Here is a 24,018-nt window from a genome sequence, read left to right on the forward strand (position 1 = left end):
CACTTCCATTTAAGAGACTTTAATACCAGAGCAATCTTGATCTAGCAGTTTACCACCCACATTAACCACTCCTCTGCCCAGTTTTGACAATGTACTAAAAAAGATACCAAGTTTGTTGGGGCTGACCTGGTTGAAGTTCTTAGCCCTACAATACCCTACACCCAGAATATATTATTTAAAAAAAACTATTTTTGAAAATTTAGCTGTGCTGGGTCTTCACTGCGGTGCACAGGCTCTGGAGTGCGCGGGCTCAGTAGTTGCCGTGAGGGCTTGTTGCCCCAGGGCATGTGGGCCCTGTTTCCTGACCAGGGATTGAACTTGTGTCCCCTGCTTTGGAAGGTGGATTCTTAACTGCTGGACCACCACCACAAGTCCCTGATAAATTAGTTTTTGATTCAGAAAGAAACAGGAGAAAGATTTCATGTGTTTTAAAGAAAAAACAGATACCAACGGGGTGTTCCCAGCTTTGTTTCCTTTCCTCCTCACTCTCAGGCAGCTGGACAAAGTCATAGTCACTGTGGGCTGTGAGCTCAGTCGCAGTGAATTCACTATAAATCAAGTCTTGTCCATACAGACAAGCTATCTACATGTAAGTAAAGGGTTTACCTTTACTTGGACTTTTTTTTTTTTTCAGTGTAAAACTTTTTTCTCATATGTGAATGTAGAAATTTACTACTTTTGGGGTTGAAAACCATGTGACATGACTACAATATAAGGAAACGAATTTTCTCAAGTGTCTTGTGCAAATGAACTTACAGTAGTTTACGTACTTTGGTGAGACAGGACCTTATCTGGATAAGCAAATTCATTAACAGCTGTGAAAGGCCACTCCATATTGTCCCTACATTATAATAACAAAATTATAAGCTTGCCTTGCATAAGAATATTTAGTGCATTAAAAACACTGAGACTCTTTTTTCCATTTTTTTATTACATTTGGACCTTTAAGAAACATATACCATCAGTTATACCACTATTCAGTAAAAATCTATTCTAGTTTTTAGAACGCATATGTGTCACAAACTATCTTGCTTCTAGTCTCTAAGACTTTACTAAGAGTTTATCAAAAAGGTTGGCTCTGACCTATGGGATCCTGAGCCTTGAGGTTTTAAATGTTTTGATTATTGTAAAACAACTTCCAGTGGATGAACCTTAATTCCCAGCTGTTTTCTTTCTAGAATGGGCTAATCATTTTGAAGTTACATATTCCTTTACAAGAATATTTACTTCCTTCAGTTTTCTGATCTATTCTGTCTTTGGAAAACTCAGGGAAAAAAAGTATTTTTCCCCCTGTACAATAAAGATGAGTTCTCACCAGAACATATCCAATATTAATGATAACAAAAGGCAGTATAGATAAGTGTTTATGTGCCATGTTCACTTTAATGACTATTCATAAGCCAGTAACTAACTATGGAGACGATTTCTGGATCAATACAATCCAAGTGTGGTTGTAGGTACACTCAACACATTAACACAACTCTTGGTATCTGACACTGATGAAAAATAAAAAAGGGTAGGTGAACAAACACATACTCATACATTATTACGTTCTCCAGAAGCTGTTCTTTGTGGAAGGAAACAAGAGGGGACCTTCAGGAAGCTATTGACGGGGACTGGGAAGGCTTAAAGCTATGGCTTTGGTAAGCACCCAAGTGAGCTGTAGGAAGGCATTTGTACAAGTGGATTCTGCAGCATCAAAGGATAATTCTCTAAAAGAGGTGGGCATTTTCTCAGTTAATCTAAATTCTGAGGCTCTCAGCAGTTGAGGGCTAGAAACAAGATCCAAAGAACCATCTTTGCAACCGCTTACGAAAGGTGACTGTGCCATTCAGCTCGTGATGCTAAATGGTCCAAAAGCCTTTGGTGGTGTGATATGGACAAGAACAATATAATACACAAACCACATAACACCATTAAAACTCAAAAAACATTTTTTCATTTAAAAAAGTTACTTAGAACACATAGAACAAGGCAGCATTCATTCCTTTTTCTCGCCCGCGGGTGCGGGGTCTGTCGGCGGCTCCTCCACGGCGGCGCTGTTGCTCTCTGAGCCAGTGTTGCTGTCGCTGGTGCCTTCCTCTGCCAGACTGTCCACCCCTTCCTGCCCACTCTCCTTGTCCTCAGGAGTAGACGTGCCTTCTTCACCATTCTGTTGGCTTTCTGTCGTATCTTCAAGGTGTGTCTCCTCTGTAATCACACATTTGTCACTGTTAGTTCCCAGACAAAAACGTACTCTTCTGTGCTGACAGTCCAGAGCCGCAGCATCCAATGATAAGGTAGTCGCTCAGTACAACTGAATACACATACCAAGCCCTGAGACGGGCTAGTGTGACCAAGGAACTTTCAGCATGTTTAAAACAAATTGGAATTTGGAAAAAAAAAAAAAATCTACTTTTTAACTGTAAATTTTGAATCTAAATACAAATCAAGTATTTCTGCTGAAAATTTAGCTTCCAAATTTCAATGTGCTTTAAGTCTAAAGTGCACACTGGTGTTTGAAGAGTTATGAAAATTAATTTCATTTAAATTTCATTAAAAGGAGTCGGTAGCAGAACATTTCTAATTACACAGGGACATATTTCTTTGGACAATGCTGTGTGAAGTACTTGGATTTAATGAGTGAGAAAGCAGGTAAGGAAATGGTATAAGACTGATAAAGTATTTTGTTATAAGTCATGGTAGGCTGTTTTCTGTTATTGCTCCAATAGTCTGAAATGATTTTCTTCAGTTTTTTTTTTTTTCTTCAGCTAGGAAGATAAAAATTTGAGTAAAGACCTATGGTGGTGGTGTTTTAGTCACTAAGTTGTGTCTGACTCTCTGTGACCCCATGTACTGCAGTCTGCCAGTCTCTTCTGTCCAGAGGACTTCTCAGGCAAGAATACTGGAATGGGTTGCCATTTCCTTCTCCAGGGCATCTTCCTGACCCAGCAATTGAACCCAGGTCTCCTGCTTGGCAGGAGGATTCTTTACCACTGAGCCACCTGGGAAGCCCAAAGACTACAGGCACCCTCTCCTGCAGGCGTACTCTATTCACAGATGACAGAACAGCGGCAGGGGACTGAGCAGTGTCCCAGCTGCCGAGGGAGTGAAGGAACCATGCTGTCATTCTCATGCTCTCGCTTTAACCACAAAACGTGTTCATGCTCCAAATTTGTTAAGATAAAAAACACGTTCACACAAAACAGAAAAAGATTCAGATAATTAAACTTAAAATCTGACTATCTGAAATGTTAATATGCTGATACATTCTGTAGAAATATCTGGTAAAGATAGCTAGCATATTCCACTTCATGTTTTCCAGATGTCAAATCAGAAGCTGTCAGCAGAGCACCCAGGGTGACTCTGGGCCCTCTCAGCCCTTGTAATGACAGTCCAGGGAGCTTTTGGTTGTGTTTCCCATACTTCAGCTCAGTTCTGTTTACTATCCAGCGCACTGGGCAGGGTCAAAACAGCGTGCAGGGCGATCCCAAGATTTCAACCAATAACTGATTTAATCAGTACTTCACGTAAGCTTTACATGTTATTGTTTGCCTTGAGGCATGCTTTTAGTCAGGAAAATCAGTAGAACTGGAAGTATGAATTTTTCTAGGATGGAATCAATAAATACTTTCTGTAAAGACTAGATAGAAAATTTTCAGGTTTTTTGAGTCAGGCTGTCTCAGTTGCAACTACTCAACTACACTGCTGGAGCCCCAAGGCAGCCACAGATAATGTGTAAACAAATGGTTCCAATAAAACTTTATTTATAAAAATAGGTGGCAGGCAGGATTTGGCCTGCAGGTTTTATTTGCCCAACTCTGTTCTAGGACACCAAAGAGGACTGATCTTAAGGGCAAGGACCACATGCTGTTTAAACAATTTTAGCAATAAAGGTTAAAATACTGAGTGCCAATACCATGTCAAAGCCAGTAATGATGATTTTATGTACATCTGCTTCTTTATCCTTGGGAACTCAATTTCAAGAGGTGGGTGCTAGAATATTTACAAAGGAGGAAACTGAAATTAACTTACCTAGACTGAAGGTCACAGTGCTAGCATGGGGTGAAACAGTACCCAGATCTGTGGGCCCTCCAGGCCAGCACCCTTAACCATTAAACCACTACATTCAGTACTTTATATCCCAAGTCAGGGAATGATATGACTCAATCTGGGCAAATACCCAAGACCTCAAACAGCCAGACTAAAGGCAACACATCACTGCTATTTTGTACCAATACCAACACTTTAAGTGAATCTATTATAAGAGATTAAGATTTGGGAAGAAAGAATGCGCATGTAATATGGAGAATAATTCAAGAGGCAAGATTAACAGTACCTCCAGAAAGCACTGAGAAAGGAAAGTCAGAATTAAAGACAGCTGTAAAAGCCCTCAACATTTACTCTGTAATCACCTGGCAGGCTACCTGTCTCCATCGGCATGCTCTCGTCCTCCTTCTTGTCTTCGGTCTTGCTTGCTGCTGGCTCCTCCTCAGGTATGATACTGCTCTGGCTGCGCTCGGCTTGCTCTGCTGCCTCTTTTTCCCTTTCCTCCTGCCTTTTTCGAGCCTGCTCCTCAGCTTGTGCAATTTCAGCCGCAATTTTTTCCATATCCACTTCTACTTTCAAACCACACAACTAGTAGTCAGAAAACAAAACACTCTCTTAGTCATGTTCTTTTCTTACAATCTCTGAATCAGAGAAGTTATTTCACAAGTGGGTTTTCTTGGCTAAGAACTATATTCATATATACGGCAGGAAAAAAACCAAGCTCCTGTGTCTACCGGAAGGTTGCCCTAGCAGCCATGTAGTACCAAGTGTTACGAATAGTTGGTGAAGCAACGCTGAAAGCACTGGCTTATACTCAAAGCTTCTATTTTATATTTCAGGCTGCCAAACACTATGTTTACTTGTTTTCATGTGAAGTGCGAACTGTGAGCTACAGCTAATGAAGACATTTGATAAGTTGCAATGAAAATAATTCACAAGTGTATGAGAGTTTAAAATATCAGAGGGTTCTAGAGTCTCAGGCCTAGTTCACTGAACATGTATACTATACAATGTTTCAAACCTATTGCAACGTTGCCAGAAAATGGAAATTATTTTATAAAGTAAAGATCTTACCAGCTACAGCAAAGTTAACCCTGTTTCAAAGTGAATGACACTACATAAAAACACTATTTTGGAAAAAAGAATGAAAAAAAAAAAAAGAATCTATACACAGCGATACAAGTATAGTTAACACATTAAATCCATACCCTTTTAAGCTCATTGTTAAATGAGTCTGTGCTTTCCAGGAATTTCCTCTTCTTTTCTTGGTGTCGCTCCTCTATTTGAAGAAGTTCAGCTTCTAATTTTCGCTGTAAAAGATAAGATCAGGTTTTGTTATTTACTATTAAATTATCTTCTCTAAAGCTAATGTCAAACACAGAAAATATGTCTCTTTTTTTTAATGGTCCACACTTTTTCACAGTGTGATAAGTGTTTTGCTTTTTTAATTTAACTTATTATATAATGTGCTAAAATTTAAAAAATGTAAAAAGGCAGCACAGAGAGAATGACTCATTAACAAGAGTAAGTTAGACAATACTGTCAGCTCTCAGCAATGTTTTGGAAGAAAAATATTTAGTATGCTAGTAAAAGTTGATAGGATGTCTCAAAATTCTTAACAAATACACTTTCTGTCAAAAGGCTCCCTGTTACAGTTTTAATGACAAACTTACTAAATCTCTGGGAAGGGTTTACTCCCTCCAGCCTCTTCCCTGAATCAGGAACAGGTTAGAGAGGACATAAATATTTAACAGGCACACTCATGCATGGTATACAATCAGGGTACCGGGCACCTACGGCACAGGCCCATCTTACTGTAACAAATGTTTCTGTCTTTACCTGATGAACCATTAAGGACTGGACCTGTCGTTTAAGAACCTGCATTCTAGCTGTCGTGACAACTGACCGAACGTCTGGCACCACACTCTCGCTAAGGATTTCACTGATGAGGCGGTGGTTTCTCTGGAAACGGGCAGTGGCTGTATGCTTCATTGAAAAGCCATCATCATAATCTGGAATAAACAACATGATCTGGAAATCAGGTCGCCAATTACCATCATCAGGAGAGTGTAACAATGTTAACAGTTACCACGGAGCCATGGTCCTCACTGGTCTAATAAGTGGGTTTAAAGGGCATCAAAGGAGCACCAGGGCAGTCACTTGATAAAAACCATACAGAGGATACAATGAGTTCACCGGCCAAGACGTTGGTTTTGCTCACAAAATCTTTTAAGTGAGGATGTGCATCTGATATTTGGCCGGAACTCAAATGAGATACAACTAAGTGTCTCTGGCCCGGAAATCAACTCGAAGGCTGCACGTGCTGGCAGTACAGACTCTGCCAAGCACCTCACTCTGGATAGTAATTCAAAGCTCTTACAACTGATGCTGCACAGGAACTTTCTGGTGTCTCTGTCACTACAGCACTTCAAAGTAAGGAAAACGCCCACTGCAGAAAAGACATCACCTCTAGTAACAGCAGTTTCCCAGATGGGCATATACATATTTTATCAGATTAAAATAACACTAAGGCCTTAAAAAATGTTTAGTTCTAAATTTCACTTTTAATTTTTATCAATTTATACATGTATACATTTGTTATCAGTGTATAAAGGTATCACACATTATTTCTATTCACTCAAGTTCATATACATTTAGTATGGGTCTAGTTTACAAGCCTATTTTTAGTAGCTATTACCTTTGCTCTTACACTATTACACTTTGCCTAAGTGGGTCTTAGGAAGCACCACTACGAACAAAGCTAGTGGAGCTGATGGAATTCCAGTTGAGCTAGTTCAAATCCTCAAAGATGATGCTGTGAAAGTGCTGCACTCAATATGTCAGCAAATTTGGAAAACTCAGCAGTGGCCACAGGACTGGAAAAGGTCAGTTTTCATTCCAATCCCAAAGAAAGGCAATGCCAAAGAATGCTCAAACTACCGCACAATTGCACTCATCTCACATGCTAGTAAAGTAATGCCCCAAATTCTCCAAGCCAGGCTTCAGCAATATGTGAACCATGAACGTCCAGATGTTCAAGCTGGTTTTACGAAAGGCAGAGGAACCAGAGATCAAATTGCCAACATCTGTTGGATCATCAAAAAAGCAAGAGAGTTCCAGAAAAACATCTATTTCTGCTTTATGACTATGCCAAAGCCTTTGACTGTGTGGATCACAACAAACTGTGGAAAATTCTTAAAGAGATGGGAATACCAGAGCACCTGACCTGCCTCCTGAGAAATCTGTATGCAGGTCAGGAAGCAACAGTAAGAACTGGACATGGAACAACAGACTGGTTCCAAATAGGAAAAGGAGTATGTCAAGGCTGTATATTGTCACCCTGCTTATTTAACTTATATGCAGAGTACATCATGAGAAATGCTGGGCTGGATGAAGCACAAGCTGGAATCAAGACTGCCAGGAGAAATATCAATAACCTCAGATATGCAGATGACACCACCCTTATGGCAGAAAGCAAAGAAGAACTAAGGAGCCTCTTGATGAAAAGTGAAAGAGGAGACTGAAAAAGTTGGCTTAAAACTCAACATTTAGAAAACGAAGATCATGGCATCCGGTCCCATCATTTCATGGCAAATAGATGGGGAAATGTGGCAACAGCGGCAGACGTCATTTTTTGGGGCTCCAAAATCACTGCAGATGTTGACTGCAGCCATGAAATTAAAGACGCTTACTCCTTGGAAGAAAAGTTATGACCAATCTAGACAGCATATTCGGAGAAGGCAATGGCACCCCACTCCAGTACTCTTGCCTGGAAAATCCCATGGATGGAGAAGCCTGGTAGGCTGCAGTCCAGGGGGTCGCTAAGAGTCAGACACGACTGAGCGACTTCACTTTCACTTTTCACTTTCATGCATTGGAGAAGGAAATGGCAACCCACTCCAGTGTTCTTGCCTGGAGAATCCCAGGGAAGGGGGAGCCTGGGGGGCTGCCGTCCATGGGGTCACACAGAGTCGGACACGACTGAAGTGACTTAGCAGCAGCAGCAGCAGACAGCATATTAAAAAGCAGAGATGTTACTTTGCCAACAAAGGTCTGTCTAGTCAAGGCTATGGTTTTTCCAGTAGTCATGTATGGATGTGAGAGTTGGACTATAAAGAAAGCTGAGCAATGAAGAACTGATGCTTTTGAACTGTGGTGTTGGAGAAGACTCTTGAGAGTCTCTTGGACTCTCTTTGATCTTTCAAGGAGATCAAACCAGTCCATCCTAAAGGAAATCAGTCCTGAATATTCATTGGAAGGACTGATGTTGAAGCTGAAACTCCAATACTTTGGCCACCTGATGCGAAGAACTGACTCACTGGAAAAGACCCTGATGCTGGGAAAGATTGAAGGTGGGAGGAGAAGGGGATGACAGAAGATGAGATGGGTGGATGGGATCACCTACTCAATGGACATGAGTTTGAGTAAACTCCAGGATTTAGTGATGGACAGGGAGGCCTGGCATGCTGCAGTCCACGGGGTCACAAAGAGTTGGACACAACTGAGTGACTGAACTGAACTGAACCTTTGCTCTTATCACTACCAGTTTTTGACATATCTGCTAACAACATGTGCTATTATTTGTTAATATTTTTATTTAAATCAACTAACTTTTAAAATTACTGGAACAAAAGCTACCATTAAAAAATTCCGTGACTTTTTTTACTTCTTAAGGGAAAGTTTTTCATATTCACACTTAGGATTATGTACATTTGTGCTAAGTTATCCATCTAGGTTTCCTTTTTATTACTGTTCTTCTTTCATATGTCCCTAGTGTTGATCACTGGTAAATAAAGTCTTAGCAATATGGGCTTGTCTTTCCTTTTTTAAAAAATGTATTATTTTTTGGCCATGCTGAACAGCACGTGGGATCTTAGTTCCCTGAACAGAGCTCAAACTCACACCCCTTGCATCGGGAGGGCACAGACTTAACCAAGGGAGTCTGCACCTGTCTTTCCTTGCACTTGAGTTGGCTGATTCATTTTTGGGTAAGGGGAATGTAGGTTTGCTGCTGCTAAGTCGCTTCAGTCGTGTTTGACTCTGTGCGACCCCAGAGACGGCAGCCCACCAGGCTCCCCTGTCCCTGGGATTCTCCAGGCAAGAACACTGGAGTGGGTTGCCATTTCCTTCTCCAGTGCACGAAAGTGAAAAGTGAAAGTGATGTCGCTCAGTCCTGCCTGACTCTTAGCGACCCCATGGACTGCAGCCCACCAGGCTCCTCCGTCCATAGGATTTTCCAGGCAAGAGTACTGGAGTGGGGTGCCACTGCCTTCTCCGAGGGTAGGTTTATATTTTCTAATTCACCAGGTATTTACTTTATCTCATGAATATTCTCTTTCTAAAAAAAAAAAGCCTTCACTACCTTGTGAGGATAACCGCCTATGTCCGGTAGGCTTGCAGGTCTCTGTTAGAGTGAGCAGCTGCTGCACTTGTGGACCTTCTGCCTTCCTCTTGGTTTTATGTACATTTCCACCCCCAAGTCTTCCTCTTTCTACTCCGTTCTGAGGGATAAAGTCCAAAGTCTAAAGTCATCCTTATCCTGGCATCTTAATTGTTACTGTCCTTTCTTACTGCCAGCTCTAGTTCTAATACCCTATATTCAACTTAAAACACATAATGGGCAGAAGCTGAGAAACAGAGAAGGGTTCTCTTTTCAAGACTATTCCTTAGTGACTCTCTTTCAGTCCCTGTCCATGTTCATGCTGTTTGTCGCTTCACCTAGTGAAAACTTCATCTGATTCCTACTTATGGCTTCTACGTTGCAAGTCTTTGTTCCCACTTATTACTGACCTCCCATCCTTCCAATTATTTGTAAACTGGATCTTCGTCGATTTGTTTAGTTCTGTGCTTTTATCTTGCATTAATCATTCAATCTGAGCAATTAAGAGTTTGCACGTGCTTGTGTGTCTGTAGCACTGCTGACTCTGCTTAATATGCTTTATTGTCTCTACTCCCTATTCTAGTCTCTATGTTTATTAGATTTGTATTTATGAGGATATTTGTCAATATTCCAGTCCTTTCTTTTAAAAACTCATTTTTGGTTTTCTCTCCAAGTATTTAAGTTTATTCATGTCTTTAGGTGGTATTAGTGCTTCTTTTCCTAAAGGTCTCTTCTTTAAGGCCCTATAAGCTTCTTCTTTGTTATTACTACTTTAAAATGGGATCTTAAATTATTTTCCTAATGTTTCTGTTGCTTGCAGCTAGAGCTTCCAACCTCTTCCACATCACAGCAGCACATGAGGAAAATGGTTTGTATAGCATGCGTGCTATGTGGATGAGTATACTCATAGCTGGAGGTGGCTAGCTCTGAAGCTCCTTGCAGCCTCAGACCCCGCCTGGCTGCAGAGAAGCAGAAGTGCACAAGCACACCTGCAAACTCTTCGTGGGAGGCCAATTAGGAAGCTCTGTTCCACGTGCACGTGTGTGTGTGTATAACACTTGTAGGTGTGCACCCTCGTAGGGCTTCTTAGGTGGCTCAGTGGTAAAGAACCTCCCTGCCACGCAGAGATGTGGGTTTGATCCCTGGGTCAGGAAGATCCCCTGGAGGAAATGGCAACCCACTCCAGTATTCTTGCCTGGGAAATCCCATGGACAGAGTCTGGTGGGCTACAGTCCATGGGGTTGCAAAAGATCCAACGTGACTTGGCGACTAAGCAGTAAAGCACCCTTGTAAGTTTGGTGACTGAGCCATAAAGCATCCTTGTAAGTATCATTATCAGTTGTACTTATAAATTCTAGTTGGATTTCTGAATTAACTAGAGCTCAAAATGTCTCTTCCCACTCATTAACTTTCTCACTTAAGAGCCTTTAACTCAGCTGATTTAAGGAACCAATAACAATAACCTGAAGGCATTTAACTTTTAAAAGCAGCTGAGGTAAAATTCTGATTATAACTAAAAAAACCTTTCATGCATTCTGAGTACAAAGATTTTGATAAACAACAGGTAGTTTTTGCTATTGTCTGCACTGAAAAGGGTATTTCTTTTTCTTTGGGAAATTTACACACAAATCTTAATCAAAATAATTATTTAAAATATTGAAATGGCACTGAAATTGTGCTGTTTTCCATTTCGGATAGGAAACAAAACTTCAACTTAAAGAGATTTCTCCTATTTTAATTCTCAGAGAAAGCATAAACAAAGCCCCACTTTTTTTTTACCATCTGGGTCTTCAGCAGGCTGAATGCTCATGTAAGGTTCTCCTTTCTCCATGCGAGACTGTCTCTGTCGACTTTCTTCCTCTAAAGCAGCTTCTGCACGACTTTTTGCATTTATGTAAGCAAGGTACGCGGGGGAATTATGGTAGGCCTTCATAGATTCATTGTATTCTATCTGAAATTCAAATGTTTCTCTGTTTTAGAATTAATATTTTGCAGGTTATAATGAATACTTACATTATCTCATTTGAACATCAAAAGACAGGATAACTATCTCCTTCTTACAGACAAGGACTCTGAAGTCTAGAGAAATTGAGTGACTTGACCCAGGCAGATGAAGCCTCAGCTGTCTGATTAGATTGTATGTTTCTTTTATAAGTAACAACAAAGTGTTTACGAACTTTATCTGGTACCTGTCCCACCGTAGTTCCCATCCTACCTTTTCTGCTTCGTATTCGTTTAAATATTCTTGTTTTTCTTCATCAGTGAGATCTCGCCACATGCCACCAATAATCTTGCCAATCTCCCACAACTTTAGGTCAGGGTTGGAAGCCTTTACTTGGTCCCAGACCTTGAAAAGGAAACAGTTCAGATTTTAGTATTGATGCCTAAAAATACAGACTTTTACAAATACTTTTTAATATAGAAACCTTTACTTTAATCGTCAACAAAGGCACAAGGAATAGTATCAAAACCCATGTTCCAATCAGCCTGCTGCAACAATTATCAAAGGTCCGCTGGGTTACTTTAAGGCAGATTTCAGAGACCTCCAAACACTACAGACACTTATGATGAGATAACTCTACACAGTCTGTCTTTCTAAAAATTCACAAGTTTAGAAGGAATGAGGTTACTGTGCGTAATACAACATATTGTCAAATTACACATATAGTAATTATGACCAAAAATTTCAAAATTTCTAAGTAGTGGTGAAATAGGTAAATGCTCATCTTTAATAAAGATATCAGCTATACTTGTTATTTTGAGAGTAATGGAGGTTCATCATCTGTTCCACCCACCAAAAAAAAAAAATTCAAGAAAAGTATGAAGAAAATAAAAGTACCATAAGTTGATTGTTTAGAGATAACCATTGTCTTCTAGGCTTTTTAAAAAAAATTCAAACTAACATGTATTTCCTATTATTTTTATAAAAATAAGATACCAGTACTTGTAGTCTTGCATTCCTTTTTTTCACCTGTTTCTCGTCATTAAATATTCTCCAAAAGACTACACAATGTTGGCTACACAACTTTAAGTATTTAAACTGTTTATTGTATACACATATATATTATTGTTATTTTGGGGTCATGCTGGGTCTTCACTGCTGTGCAGGCTCTTTCTAGTTGCACTGAGAGGGGGTACTTTCTAGCTGCAGCGCGCAGGCTTCTCGTTGTGGTGGCTTCTCCCGTTGTGGAGCACAGGCTCCAGGCATGTGTGCTTCTGCAGTTGCTGCTCGGTGGCATGTGGGATCTTTCTGGACCAGGGCTCGAACCCTTGTCCCCTGCCCTGGTAGGCAGATTCTCAACCACTGGAACACAAGGGAAGCCCTTAACTGTTTATTAAATCACTTTCTTGTTGGATTTTAGTTCTGGAATTTCGAAATCATAACTAATATCTTTAACAACTGCAATCCTGTATCCTCTCCTCTGACTATACACAAAATGGCCAGCTAAGTCCATTGACCCTTGATGTAAAGCAAAGAGCAAAGACTGTAGCCCTCATTCCTTTCTGGCTCCAGGGCACCTACCTTTCTGCTGTACCTCATGTAGGGCATCAGCGGCTTATCTGGTGGCTTTGGGGGTTTTGGAATCGTGATACCAGAGGACGCCTAGAAAAGAGTTAAATACATTCATTACTCAATTGCTAGAAGTTCACCAGCAAACTGAAAAGAGAGTCCCTTTAAAAATTCTAATGCGCCTTTCTTCTACTCGTCCATGGATACAAGATTCCTATATTTTCTCCACTGAAAATAGCTATCACTGCAAATTCAGAAACGTTCACATCAAAAGAAAATAAAGAAAATGACTTTAAGCACAGAGCTTTTTAATATGTTACTTAGCAGTTTATTGCCACTGCTTTGACAACCTGGCTGTAAGAACAAATAAAATATTACACAATTATCCATACAGCAAAAATATATGGTTATACATCAGATGTCCCACATTTAGGACATTACCTGGCATCCTTTTATTTTGCTTAATTTACCATTACATATACAGTCAACACTTGATTATCTCACCAGAAGCTGAACCCGATCAGCACTTACCACATCTCACACTGCCTACTGGGGACTATTTACTATTTGTACCATCTCAGGAACACGTTTCCACATGAACACCTGCCACCACCACAAAACCTACTCCCTAGATTCAAAAATGAAAAACAAACAAACAAAAAACCTTCTTACTCCTTTGTTATCACTAGAGATTTTTCTTTTACCCATATCTAGTTTTTGTTTTAAATAAAGGAGATTAGGAAGTGTGCACTGAAGTCATGTCTTTTTTGTACTCCTAGTCACAGCAGAGGAGTGAACAAGTTTACCAGGAACAGAGAAATGATAGAAACAGGGCCTGATTAAGTTATTTTGAGACCATATGTTAAGAAACTCCACTTAATTTTTTAAAAATGCTGATTTTTGTGGGGGAAGACAGAGAAAAAAGAAATGGGAAACAGAAGGTGAGGAGACTGAAAAATAGTTTAAAAAGGTAAAGATGAAAGTGGGCGAGAGAAGGCAAAAGGGCAAGAAATAGAGGAGATGAACTCTTTCTAAAGGCTAAGTCCAGGCAGGAGACCAGGCAGCCCGTGGGCACCCCCCACACCTCCAGTACAGGAAAGCTGCTTCTGAACCTACTCACATCTCTGCACACCCTGCTGCATTTGATCAAGGGCCCAGCATCAAATCATGGCTGAATTACATTTGTTTCCCCCACATTTCTGGAAGACTCCTGAAATTGATTTTCCTGCCAGGCTAGGAAGGAAGAAGGCTTCCTTCTAATTATCAAAAGATAGGAATCAACAAATCTTTATAAGAAAACTAAGGTGACATTTTGCTCCCTTGCCCGTATGTGTTCTTGTGGTAAAACCAGAGGGAACCCCCCCCACCCAATTCTCAGCTGAGACCCCAAGTCTAACCTTATTTTTCATCCAAGGGCTCAGGGAAGAGTGTGCCTGTACCCCTTCCACCACTTTCAAACAATGTTTCTTCTTCCTACGAGGAGGGTCTCCCTCCAGCCCTATATACTTGTCAGTAACTCTGCTTCTTCATACATGAACTTATAAGAAAGCATTTCATCTCTGCAGCAGTATTCCTCTCTCTCCACATCGCCCACGTATTCTTACCACACAGGATGCTGATGCCTGTGTAGACAAACCCTGCTTTTAGCCAGCAGTGGTCAGCAGGGTGAAATGAGACATGGGGGATGGAAGCTGTCAACAGCGGCGGTACGAATAGCCAACAGGAGATCTGTCTTAGGGCTGTAGGAGTTTTCTGGTGGGTGGGTGTGGATTTCTACAAAGCTAACCTTCTGTCATGAGTTCAGAGCAAGAAACACACAAAAGTCTGATTCTTCATACATAAAGTTACTAGAAAGCACTTCCAACTTGCAGCCAACACAAACCTTCAGAATTTCATGAAGTGGGTTCCAAATGAATTAAAACACTAAAAACAAATTACAATAATATTTGCTCCTTGATATTTTTCAAAGAACTGCATTTTATAACAATGAATTTGCTTCTTTTTTTTCTCCCAAAGGAAGGTACCTGGATTGTCTGCATGTTGAGGTCATATTTTCATTACACTGACCAGTCAGTTTACAAATACAAACAGAACTAAACCAAAACAATAACAACAAAGTTAAATTCTAGCTGGTTTTCATGACATTAAAGGTTAATATCACTCAACAGTCTTAATTCATTAACCATCTCAAACGGACATCTTTCTAAAATGACTCAAACATTACTTTTCCCCCCACCAAAAAAAAAGCAGTTTGCACTGTACATAATTATAACCACTGCTTTGCTATAATCCCCTGGCTTGAGGTATGAAAAACTGTCGGTTCCTTTATTAAATGACCTGATAGTTATGATTTTGGAAGGCATGTCTCCTTTTTCAGCTGTTTCCTTCCTTGCTGCTGTCAGGAAACCTACCTCCAGCAGCAACTGTCCCCCTCTCCAAATGGCAATGAGTCGGGAGAAGACAACTAATTATGCCAGTTAAAACTGCTTACAACAGAGGAAGGTCCCCTGTGAATAATAAAGTCTATGGTTTTGTGAAATTTTGGCTACTTGAGAGATTTGTGTTATTTCTTCCCAATTTTCAGCTGCTCCTCTGGTAAGATCTTACCCAAGGTTTTCTTCTGGGATGAAATTCCCATTAAAGCACAGAAATGAACTGTTCTTAACATTCTGTCTCAATCTGTTTTCACATAGGTACTTAAGAGAATGTTAATCAGCATCTGATGAAGAACTGACCAGAAGTGAATTCCACTTCATAGTTACCATAAGCACTCCAAAAGGTTTCAACATGCTTATATATATAAAGTGTTTATTGTCTGAAAACTCTTCAAGTTTACTGAAGTCATCGGGAAAACCACATGTTCGTAGATCCTATGGGAAGCTACTCCACAGGGTGTCATCAAATCATTCCTTCAAATCAACGACTTAAGGTGATTTGCAGACAATAATACCAGAGAAGCTCCGCCACAAAGTAACACATAAATGGGGTCATATTAAAATAACACTTTTATAAAGGTCAAAATCAGATCTATTGAGTCCTAACAGAGCTTAAATTGGATATACAGACAAAAAGAAAAAGGTAGTTTAAAATTTTAGGCATAATTTTTGTAAAGAATGATTACCTGAGAGGTCACTAAAAGTTGAAGGATTAACACAGGCTAAAAGCCTCCACATTTCCTAGTCCCTTCAGTTCAAGTCTACATAGCACCTGGATTATACTTCAATATGGTGTTGAGAGGACAATAATACAAATAAAACAACTATAAAGAACCAGAACATCAACATTTCCATGTCCAACAGCCTTCCCATACTAATCTACCCTAAAGCTAGTGCTTACTCCAAATACTGGGTTCCAACGTCCCCAGGAAGGAATGGGGAGAAACAGATAACTGCCCAAGGCCCTGAGACAGCAACTGTACTTTCCTATTCCTGGTATGTCTCCACTGAATGATACGGCTTTATTAACAAAGGATTCCCAGCTACATCCTGGTTGAGAATGAAATGCCTACAGAAAATAAAATACAAATTATTCTAATATTACCGTTACCACCATTACTTTTCCATCAACATAGATAATCAAGAGCTGACTGTATAGAGCTATTAAAATGTAATCATTCTTTTGATTATTACCCATGAATAATTTTCTGTATTAACATAAACAATCCAAAATTGATTCTGCCCCTTAATTAAATTAAAATGTTCTTTATCATTTGATAACTTTGCCACCCATTACACTTGTCAAACAACACATTCAGGCCAGGGAAAAACAAGTACCGATGCACATAAAAACTGTATGCATTGTAAAATGCATACATACACACACTTTGTCAGAATTCTTTTCAGATACCATGAAATATGCATGGCACATACAACTTGATATGCTTATGAAGTACAAATTATGCAGAAACAATGAAATATTTAGACAAACAAAACCTATCAAGCTAAGCAATATGCTTACCAAGATAGACATATAGTTTGGTAGTTACAAGCTTTCTGCTCTAGCTTGACTACAGGGTGAGAGGGCTTTTTTGAAGTCACACTAAATGAATTATTTTTGAATACAGCAAACAAAAATCAGGTATTAAAAAGTTTACAGCCATTCTGGGTTGTATAAATTCTTACCAATATCACATTCCAATGTATGTAGGCATTTGGCTTTTGGATTTATTTATCTATTTTTGGTAAATCATTTTTATAGTTATTTGTTTTTTGGGTACCTTAAATTTCCTTAAATGAAGTTAAAGATAATTTTAAAATAAAAAGTCTGAAGTTTAAAAAAAAAGTTTGAAGTACATCATCCAATTTTGGTATCTCAGGCTGATTATTTAAGTGAAACATCTAAGTTTCAGAAATCATATCCTTTACCCTCTGAACTATAAATGTACTTCTGGTTGTAGATATGTATAGTCTGGTAACTCAAAGTAATTTCCTTCAGCTTTCATTCTGTAATTCTTTGAATTGGCACAAGTATCTTTTTAACTAGAAAGAAACGAATCTCAGTTACGTCAATTGTTAAATCCAAAAGACAAATAATTGTGTTCAGCAGTTCAAACTGGTAGGATAGCCCAAAAAGGCCACGTCTATAAGCCCAGTCTCTATTAAGAAAATAGTTATTGAACCTAATGCCAAATACCTTAAATGAAAGATACTCTTCGCCTCAAAAAGGGCATCTTAACCATAGGAAATCCTAGGTTTGTCTACATAGAGTACTAGCATTAAGTGCCCAAGGCTTTATCTCTACCAATCACCAAACAGAATGGATTCTCCTTCTCTTCTATATACATATCCAGATCTCACTATTTTTTTTTGTTTGTTTTTCAGTATAAGATTGTACAATGAATATTTAAAATAATCTGAAAGCCAGGTTAAATTTTTTTTTAAATGGCTGTGCTGATGATTCAAAAGGACCTAAACCTGAAGGCATTTCTGGTCAATTCCAGTTGTTTGCTGGATGCTGTAAGAGTTGATTCTCCTACCGTGACCCGGCTGTTGGTGCCCGGGTTCCCTCCCAGCCTGTAGTTGTTGTAGGCGAGATGACTGTATGGATTGTATCCCACAAACCCTGGTGTGCTGGGCATTTGCTGATGGAAACAAATGAGACAAAAACACGAATGAGAAATGAGCTCAAACGAGGAAAACACAGAAATGAAAAATGATCTGCATATGGCATGCAAAAGCAACCTGAATTTAAACAAGCAATGATGTGTTGTAATTGTTCTTTTTTTTCATTGAAAAACCAGTCTGCAAGTGGTTTTTGTTTTTTTTTTCTCTTTCTGTCTCTTTGCAGGGGCCAGTGGTGGTTGTATGTGTGAATGCGTGTTTGTCTTTCAGGATAAGCAATACACTGAAGTGTCTCGAACATTCAGGATCACTTTATGGTCAATATATGAAATAACAACTTAGCGATATATGTCTGAGATTAAAGCTTGAAATGTGATAAACTGGGAGTCTGAAAACACTTTACATGCAAAACAAAACATGATTTATTTGACAGTCATGTGAATGCCACCAATGCACTTATCTACCAAAAACAAAAACAAGAAATGGATTGCTTCCAAAGACAGCTTTAAATCATTTTATATAGTGTGAGAAATGAGAAGAGATTCAAATCAGGAAGCCAGAAGTCATCAATAGAAAAAAACATATGTGGGATTCAATGGATGTCACATACATGATTTCAAAACAAAGACTTGTAAGAAATGCATGGATTTCATTCTGGGGGTACTGTCTGATCTTTTTAACCCAGTCATTTTAAAGGCTTTCTCTTCCATCTCTTCTTTGATCCATCTTCCACAGGTCAATCACGAACAATTTCTGCATTTAGTTTTAATGTGAACTACTTCTCTAGTAGACAGACTTGAACTTTTTTTCCTCATCTGATTTCCTGATAGCCCTAGCTCTTTCCAACCACAATTGCTTACTGGAGCAACAGAATTTTCAGCTTTTGTAAATTATGTGTTGATGTGATCACAAATGGGCTCTTATATAGCAGTGCCCTTCGTGGTTAATAAAATGACATCCAATGTTCATGAGAATCAGAATATAGTGCATAAAAAGGATGTAGCAAAGAGAGACCAAAAGTAAAGTATTTGACCTAATGAAATTCAATCAAAACAAGTGACAGTAATTTCATTTTAACATGCAATTAATACCAATGCTGAATTGTATAATTTAAAATAAACAACACATCCCAACTAAGCTGTAGCTATTATCAACACAATTTTCTAAAACATGCCACTGCACATATCCTTAGTGTCCAAAAAAGAGACATTCAAGCAGATCAATCATTTGATATTCTTTACAAGAGAACAAGTGATCAATTTCTAGTCTATGTAGTTATAGAAGACGCAAATCAAGCATATATAAGTAGGCAAAACACAGATGAAGTATCAAAGGCACAAAAGAAGTGTATATTACTTGGAGTGGTGGTACATTTGGGTGGTAGTGGTGGGTGGAGGTGGTGGTGGTGGTGATGGTGGTGGAAGAAGAAATGGAAATAAAATAAAGGAGGATAACTCATTTAATATCCATTCTGTTGGATGTACTAACCCCTAGTCTTCTGTATATTATGTGTAATGTAAAATTATAATGGTACAGAAGTATGATTAAAGAAAGGTAAAAATATCCCTTTCTACATTTAAGAAATCATAGGGTTGGTTTCTGAGCTATTTCTATTATCTCAAAAAAAATTAATGTCTTCAAGATAATATACGCTGTTAGAGGCAGTATTTGCGTCAAAATGACACCTTCAAAGACTGCATACGCAATGATAATCACTGTTCAATATTATGAGGCAATAATGTAAGAAAATTAAGTAAGGGAACTTAAAAAAAAATTCAAACTAAAACACTGCAATTATACCATTTCCAAAAATGAAGTACATGGTTAGCTCTTTGAGGTCAGGAATCTCAATTGTTCAACTCCACCTGTATAGCCACTAGCAGAGTGCCAAGGAGATGGAAGTAAGAAATGTTCTTTAAGAAAGGAAATAAACCGAACACAGGACTTTACGATCTACTGGAAGTAACTTTAGAAACTGTACGTTATATAAAGTTGAGATGTGATATAGTATTCCTTTTTAAAAGCATCTTATTAAGGAAAAACAAATTGTTGATAAACTGAAACATACAGCAGAAGGTTAGTAAATAAAAGTTTATCTAGTGGAGAAAACAAAGTTATACAAGGCCCTAATTAGTAAGCTAGCCTGAAATTTAGGGGTAGGGAGAATGGAAGGAGGGCTAACAGCTTTAGTTAACTTCTTTTGTAGGATATGGTCAATGTTAACAGTGTTTTTTGTTTTTAAATAAAAAAATAACAAGGAGTCCATTTCAGCAAGGCTTGAAGAGTTACTGTTAAATCTGTTTTGTGGACTGGGCAATTATTTTACATGCTGACCAAGCTGGGCCAGAGCTTGCTTGGTGAAAAAAACTAGTTCACTATTATTTATACACTTTGAAACATATCAAGTTTCAATCCAATAAAATATTATTTATGGCATAAAACTCAATAGCAGGATCTGACCCACAGATAATGAAATCCTTACTTGAACAGCTTGAAAATAAAGATTTACAATAAGGTAGTATAGAACTGGAAGCTTTATTGTTTGATTTAATGTGAAAATTATATACAGATAGGAAGAGAAAAATGTAACCAATTGAAGGTTAGGTTTAAAAACAATACATGCCAGAATGAGCATTTTTTTCATATTAGCTTTCAAGAATCTTAATAGAGATGAACAAGAAAAGTGTTAAACTTGCCACTTACTTCTAATTAAAAGAAGAACTGAGCATAGGAGGTTGGCATTTCAGTAGTATGTTTCTTTAAATGTTGGGGTTGGTTCAAGGTAAGATGCAGAGTTATTTTATTTAGTAGGAAGTGCTGTTTTTTAGCTGAATTTTTCATCCTGTTGCTGTGATGACTGAGTGACTGTCACTGGAAGACATCTGGGTTTTTGTATCAAGGCCAGACTCGGCTATTACATTAACAAGAAAATTAAAACTTACTGTTGCAGGAGCTGGGGTGGGAGGTGGGGCATAAGATGGTCTTTCTGTTTGAAAGAAAATAAATAACTTCTTGTAAACAACTGAGATATAATACTATGCAACAAAACTACCAATGGTCCTGTTTTGAAGAAAAAAAAATGAGAGTATTTTGGAATTCCCATTTGCTAGGGCATTCGTCTCTTATTAATATAGATTGATAAATATAAAAAATGAAACTTACTTGACATTTTGGAAGATTAAGTTCTCAGTTCCTTAAGAATGAATCTGAGACACTAAAATAAAAAAAAGGAAAAAAAAAAGAAAAATAAAGATAATCAAAACTCAGCAAGCATAAGAGAATGTTTTTCTAAAGAATAGGGTAGTTTGATATTTCTTTGTAAAATTACATTATCTTCTAGTAATCAAGCCTTTTAAATATTTTCCTAGTTCTTTAGGTCACTTAGTTGATCAGAATTAAATGACTATGAGAGGGGATATTAAAAGTAAAATTAGACATGTACTTGCAAGCTTTTTTGTTTTGTTTTTTTGATACTGAGCCACCTCTTGTATGGAAAACGTCTCGCTGATGCCATGTAAACGTTTAGTCAAACTGGTAAAAACAGAGTGACCAAAGAATATGATGTATTATTGGGGCCTACCTCAACAAGGCCTACCAGACACCGACAGCTCCCTGATCAGCCACAGCCCTGCCTTCCTTTTAGGATAACTTCTTTCTAGTAAAACAGCATTTTACTCCTGAAGGCAGTGGAAAAGGTAACTGGTGTGACAATAAACTTCACATTCTCTTATAGTGGTAAAGGGAGCTTCCCTGGTGGCTCAGCGGTAAAAGAACCCGCCTGCCAATGCAGAAGACCTGAGTTCAGTCCCTGGGTTGGGAAGATCCCCTGGAGAAGGAAATGGGAACCCACTCCAGTATTCTCGCCTGGGGAATCCCATGGAGAGAGGAGCCTGGTAGCCTATAGTCCATGGGGTCACAAGAGTCAGACACAACTGAGCGACTAAAAAACAACAACATAATGGTAAATAGCTTCATAACCGCTGGGAATAAATTTCCAGAGTCTACTGGAAAAAACTCTTATTGATCTTCCTTAGCTCAACTCAAAATACATCTCCTCAATGGAGATTTCTGGACATATCTGTACAAAATTAAATGTTTCCTCATTTGTACTCCAATTTACACAGATCAGTGATATCATATTACACCTGCTAAATGGGGGCTGAATGGAGACAGGGACCAGCTAATTCATTATTGCTGTCCCAGTACCTAGCTCAATTCTTACCAACTTCAGTCCTAGTAACACTAGCTCAGGACATGACCACACACACGTGAACTTGTTCCTTACCTCACTCTACACTACACACAGTGTGTACAAAGAGACGAACATTCATTTTCATAAAAAAGGCAAATAACTTCTATGACTACTAGAGTGTTTTCATCCAACATTATGAGAAACAAAACATGATTTTTTTTTTTTGCTCCTGTTTTGTATTTTAAGGGCATTTCTGGAGCATTATGAGTAAGAGGCCTGGTGTGGAAAGGAAGAAATCATTTATTGTCTCAATGGCCCAACCTGGGTCTCTATTCTCTCCTTAAGGTACAGGCAGGAAACCAGAGTCTGGTGCAGATTTCCTTCCTGCTCAAGCTTGGGTGGGCTGTCAACATCCAGTAGGCCTTGCTGCGGGGGGCCCTGATAATAACTGCCACAAGCTCCCAGGTGTGTCATATTTTATTGTTAATACTTTAAAATTACTGATCTCTTTTGCTATACCATAAATTTCAAGAGTGATCTCGTACATTTGTCCACCACTGTATGCATCTCCGGTGCCTGGCATAAAATCCTGGAGAAGTTATTTGGTGAATACCTTATACGGGACAGGTTTACTACTTTAACACCATCTGGTTTAACAGTCACACTACCAACGAGATGTGTACTGCTATTGCCATTTTACAGAGGGAAAAAAGGAGTCTCGTTCAGTGTAAGTAACTTGACTCAAGACACAGAGTCAGGAAGTGTCCGAGATGGGTTTCAAACCCAGGCCAAACTGTTGCCGAGCTTTCGCTTTTCACTCCAAGCCACACCGTGAGTCCTCAGATAGCTGCCTGGACAAGGGGAACCCACCTTCCTGGGGTTGAGGACCACGGGCTTAGCTTGCCCCAAGGGCTTCCTCTGAGATCGATTCGTTTAGGTTTGATGTGAAGGTGCACTTTGCCCGCTACTCTACTGAAGAGGAGCATGCAGAAGCGCTTTGACCACTTCCGCGGGGTTAGTGGAAGGGGCACTTCTGGCCGCCCAAGAGGAGCCCCAGACGGGACTCTCTCCCCACCCTCGCTCCGCTAGGCCTCAAAGAGGCCGCAACCGGCCCCCGGCCCTGGTCCCGCGGCCAAGTCTGAACCCCAGCAACCCTCAGCAACCCCAGCCAAGCCGGGACCCCAAGCCTCTCCACCCTCCCGACCCAGTCGGGCCCAGTCGGAAACACTCACCCGCGGGCAGAAAAAGCGCCCGCAGCTCCGGCCTCGCTTCCCTTTGTCCCGCGCACGCCCCGCCCCTCGCGTCCCGAGCTTCCGCGCTCGCACTTTCAACACTCTCCTTAATTCCTTTCCGGGCCCCAACCGACTCTCTTCAGAAAAATAAACGTTCTGTTGGGGACGCGGTGGTGTTTAGTACAGTCAAGGATTTTTTCCAGGCTCCATACGTTCCTCAAAACTCCCCGAATGTCAGTACTTTGCCAGCCGGGCGCCGATTCGTCACTCCGGAGAGGGAGGAGGGGGCCCGACCGAGGGTAGGCCCGGACCGCGCGGCCCCCAAGGAGCCGGAGCGGGGACGGGTGACGCGGCGGGAGGTGCGAGGCTGAGCCGAGGGGAGGTGGGAGCTCGGCCTCAGCTTCCCCGCGCGGGGCCGGAAGGCGGCGGGAAGCGCGCCCAGTCGTGAGTCCCGGAACCACTGTGGCCGCGCGGCCCGCGCACCACCCCGGCCCGACTCAGGCCGCGCACGCCCCGCGTCTCTGCCCCCTAGAGTTTCTGTTTTTTTTTTTTTCCTTCCGGTCTTTTTCTTTCCTCTTTCTCTGGGAGCTGGAGTGTATATACTTTAGCAAGCC

At 39.9% G+C, this 24,018-nt stretch overlaps 1 protein-coding gene across 2 annotated transcripts; it reads right to left on the reverse strand.

Annotated features, from left to right (window-relative positions):
- Positions 1-1,916: 1,916 nt before the first annotated feature.
- Positions 1,917-23,897, reverse strand: SMARCE1 (SWI/SNF related BAF chromatin remodeling complex subunit E1). 2 transcript variants are annotated; one of them, XM_005898044.3, is made up of 11 exons: positions 23,405-23,897; positions 21,143-21,194; positions 20,923-20,966; positions 17,896-18,000; positions 12,933-13,013; positions 11,625-11,756; positions 11,189-11,360; positions 5,869-6,041; positions 5,238-5,339; positions 4,407-4,617; positions 1,917-2,190 (listed from the first exon to the last, which is right to left on the reverse strand). In XM_005898044.3, exons 2-11 carry the CDS (start codon positions 21,147-21,149, stop codon positions 1,982-1,984), a joined length of 1,236 nt encoding a protein of 411 aa, XP_005898106.1. In that variant the 5' UTR covers positions 21,150-21,194; positions 23,405-23,897; the 3' UTR covers positions 1,917-1,981. The 2 variants fall into 2 exon arrangements, with proteins under 2 accessions (XP_005898106.1, XP_005898105.1); XM_005898043.3 differs by having other exon boundaries at positions 4,395-4,617; positions 23,405-23,896.
- Between the last annotated feature and the right edge of the window lie 121 nt (positions 23,898-24,018).

This window comes from Bos mutus, chromosome 19 (assembly GCF_027580195.1).
Source record: "Bos mutus isolate GX-2022 chromosome 19, NWIPB_WYAK_1.1, whole genome shotgun sequence".
Classification (NCBI taxonomy): Eukaryota; Metazoa; Chordata; class Mammalia; order Artiodactyla; family Bovidae; genus Bos; species Bos mutus.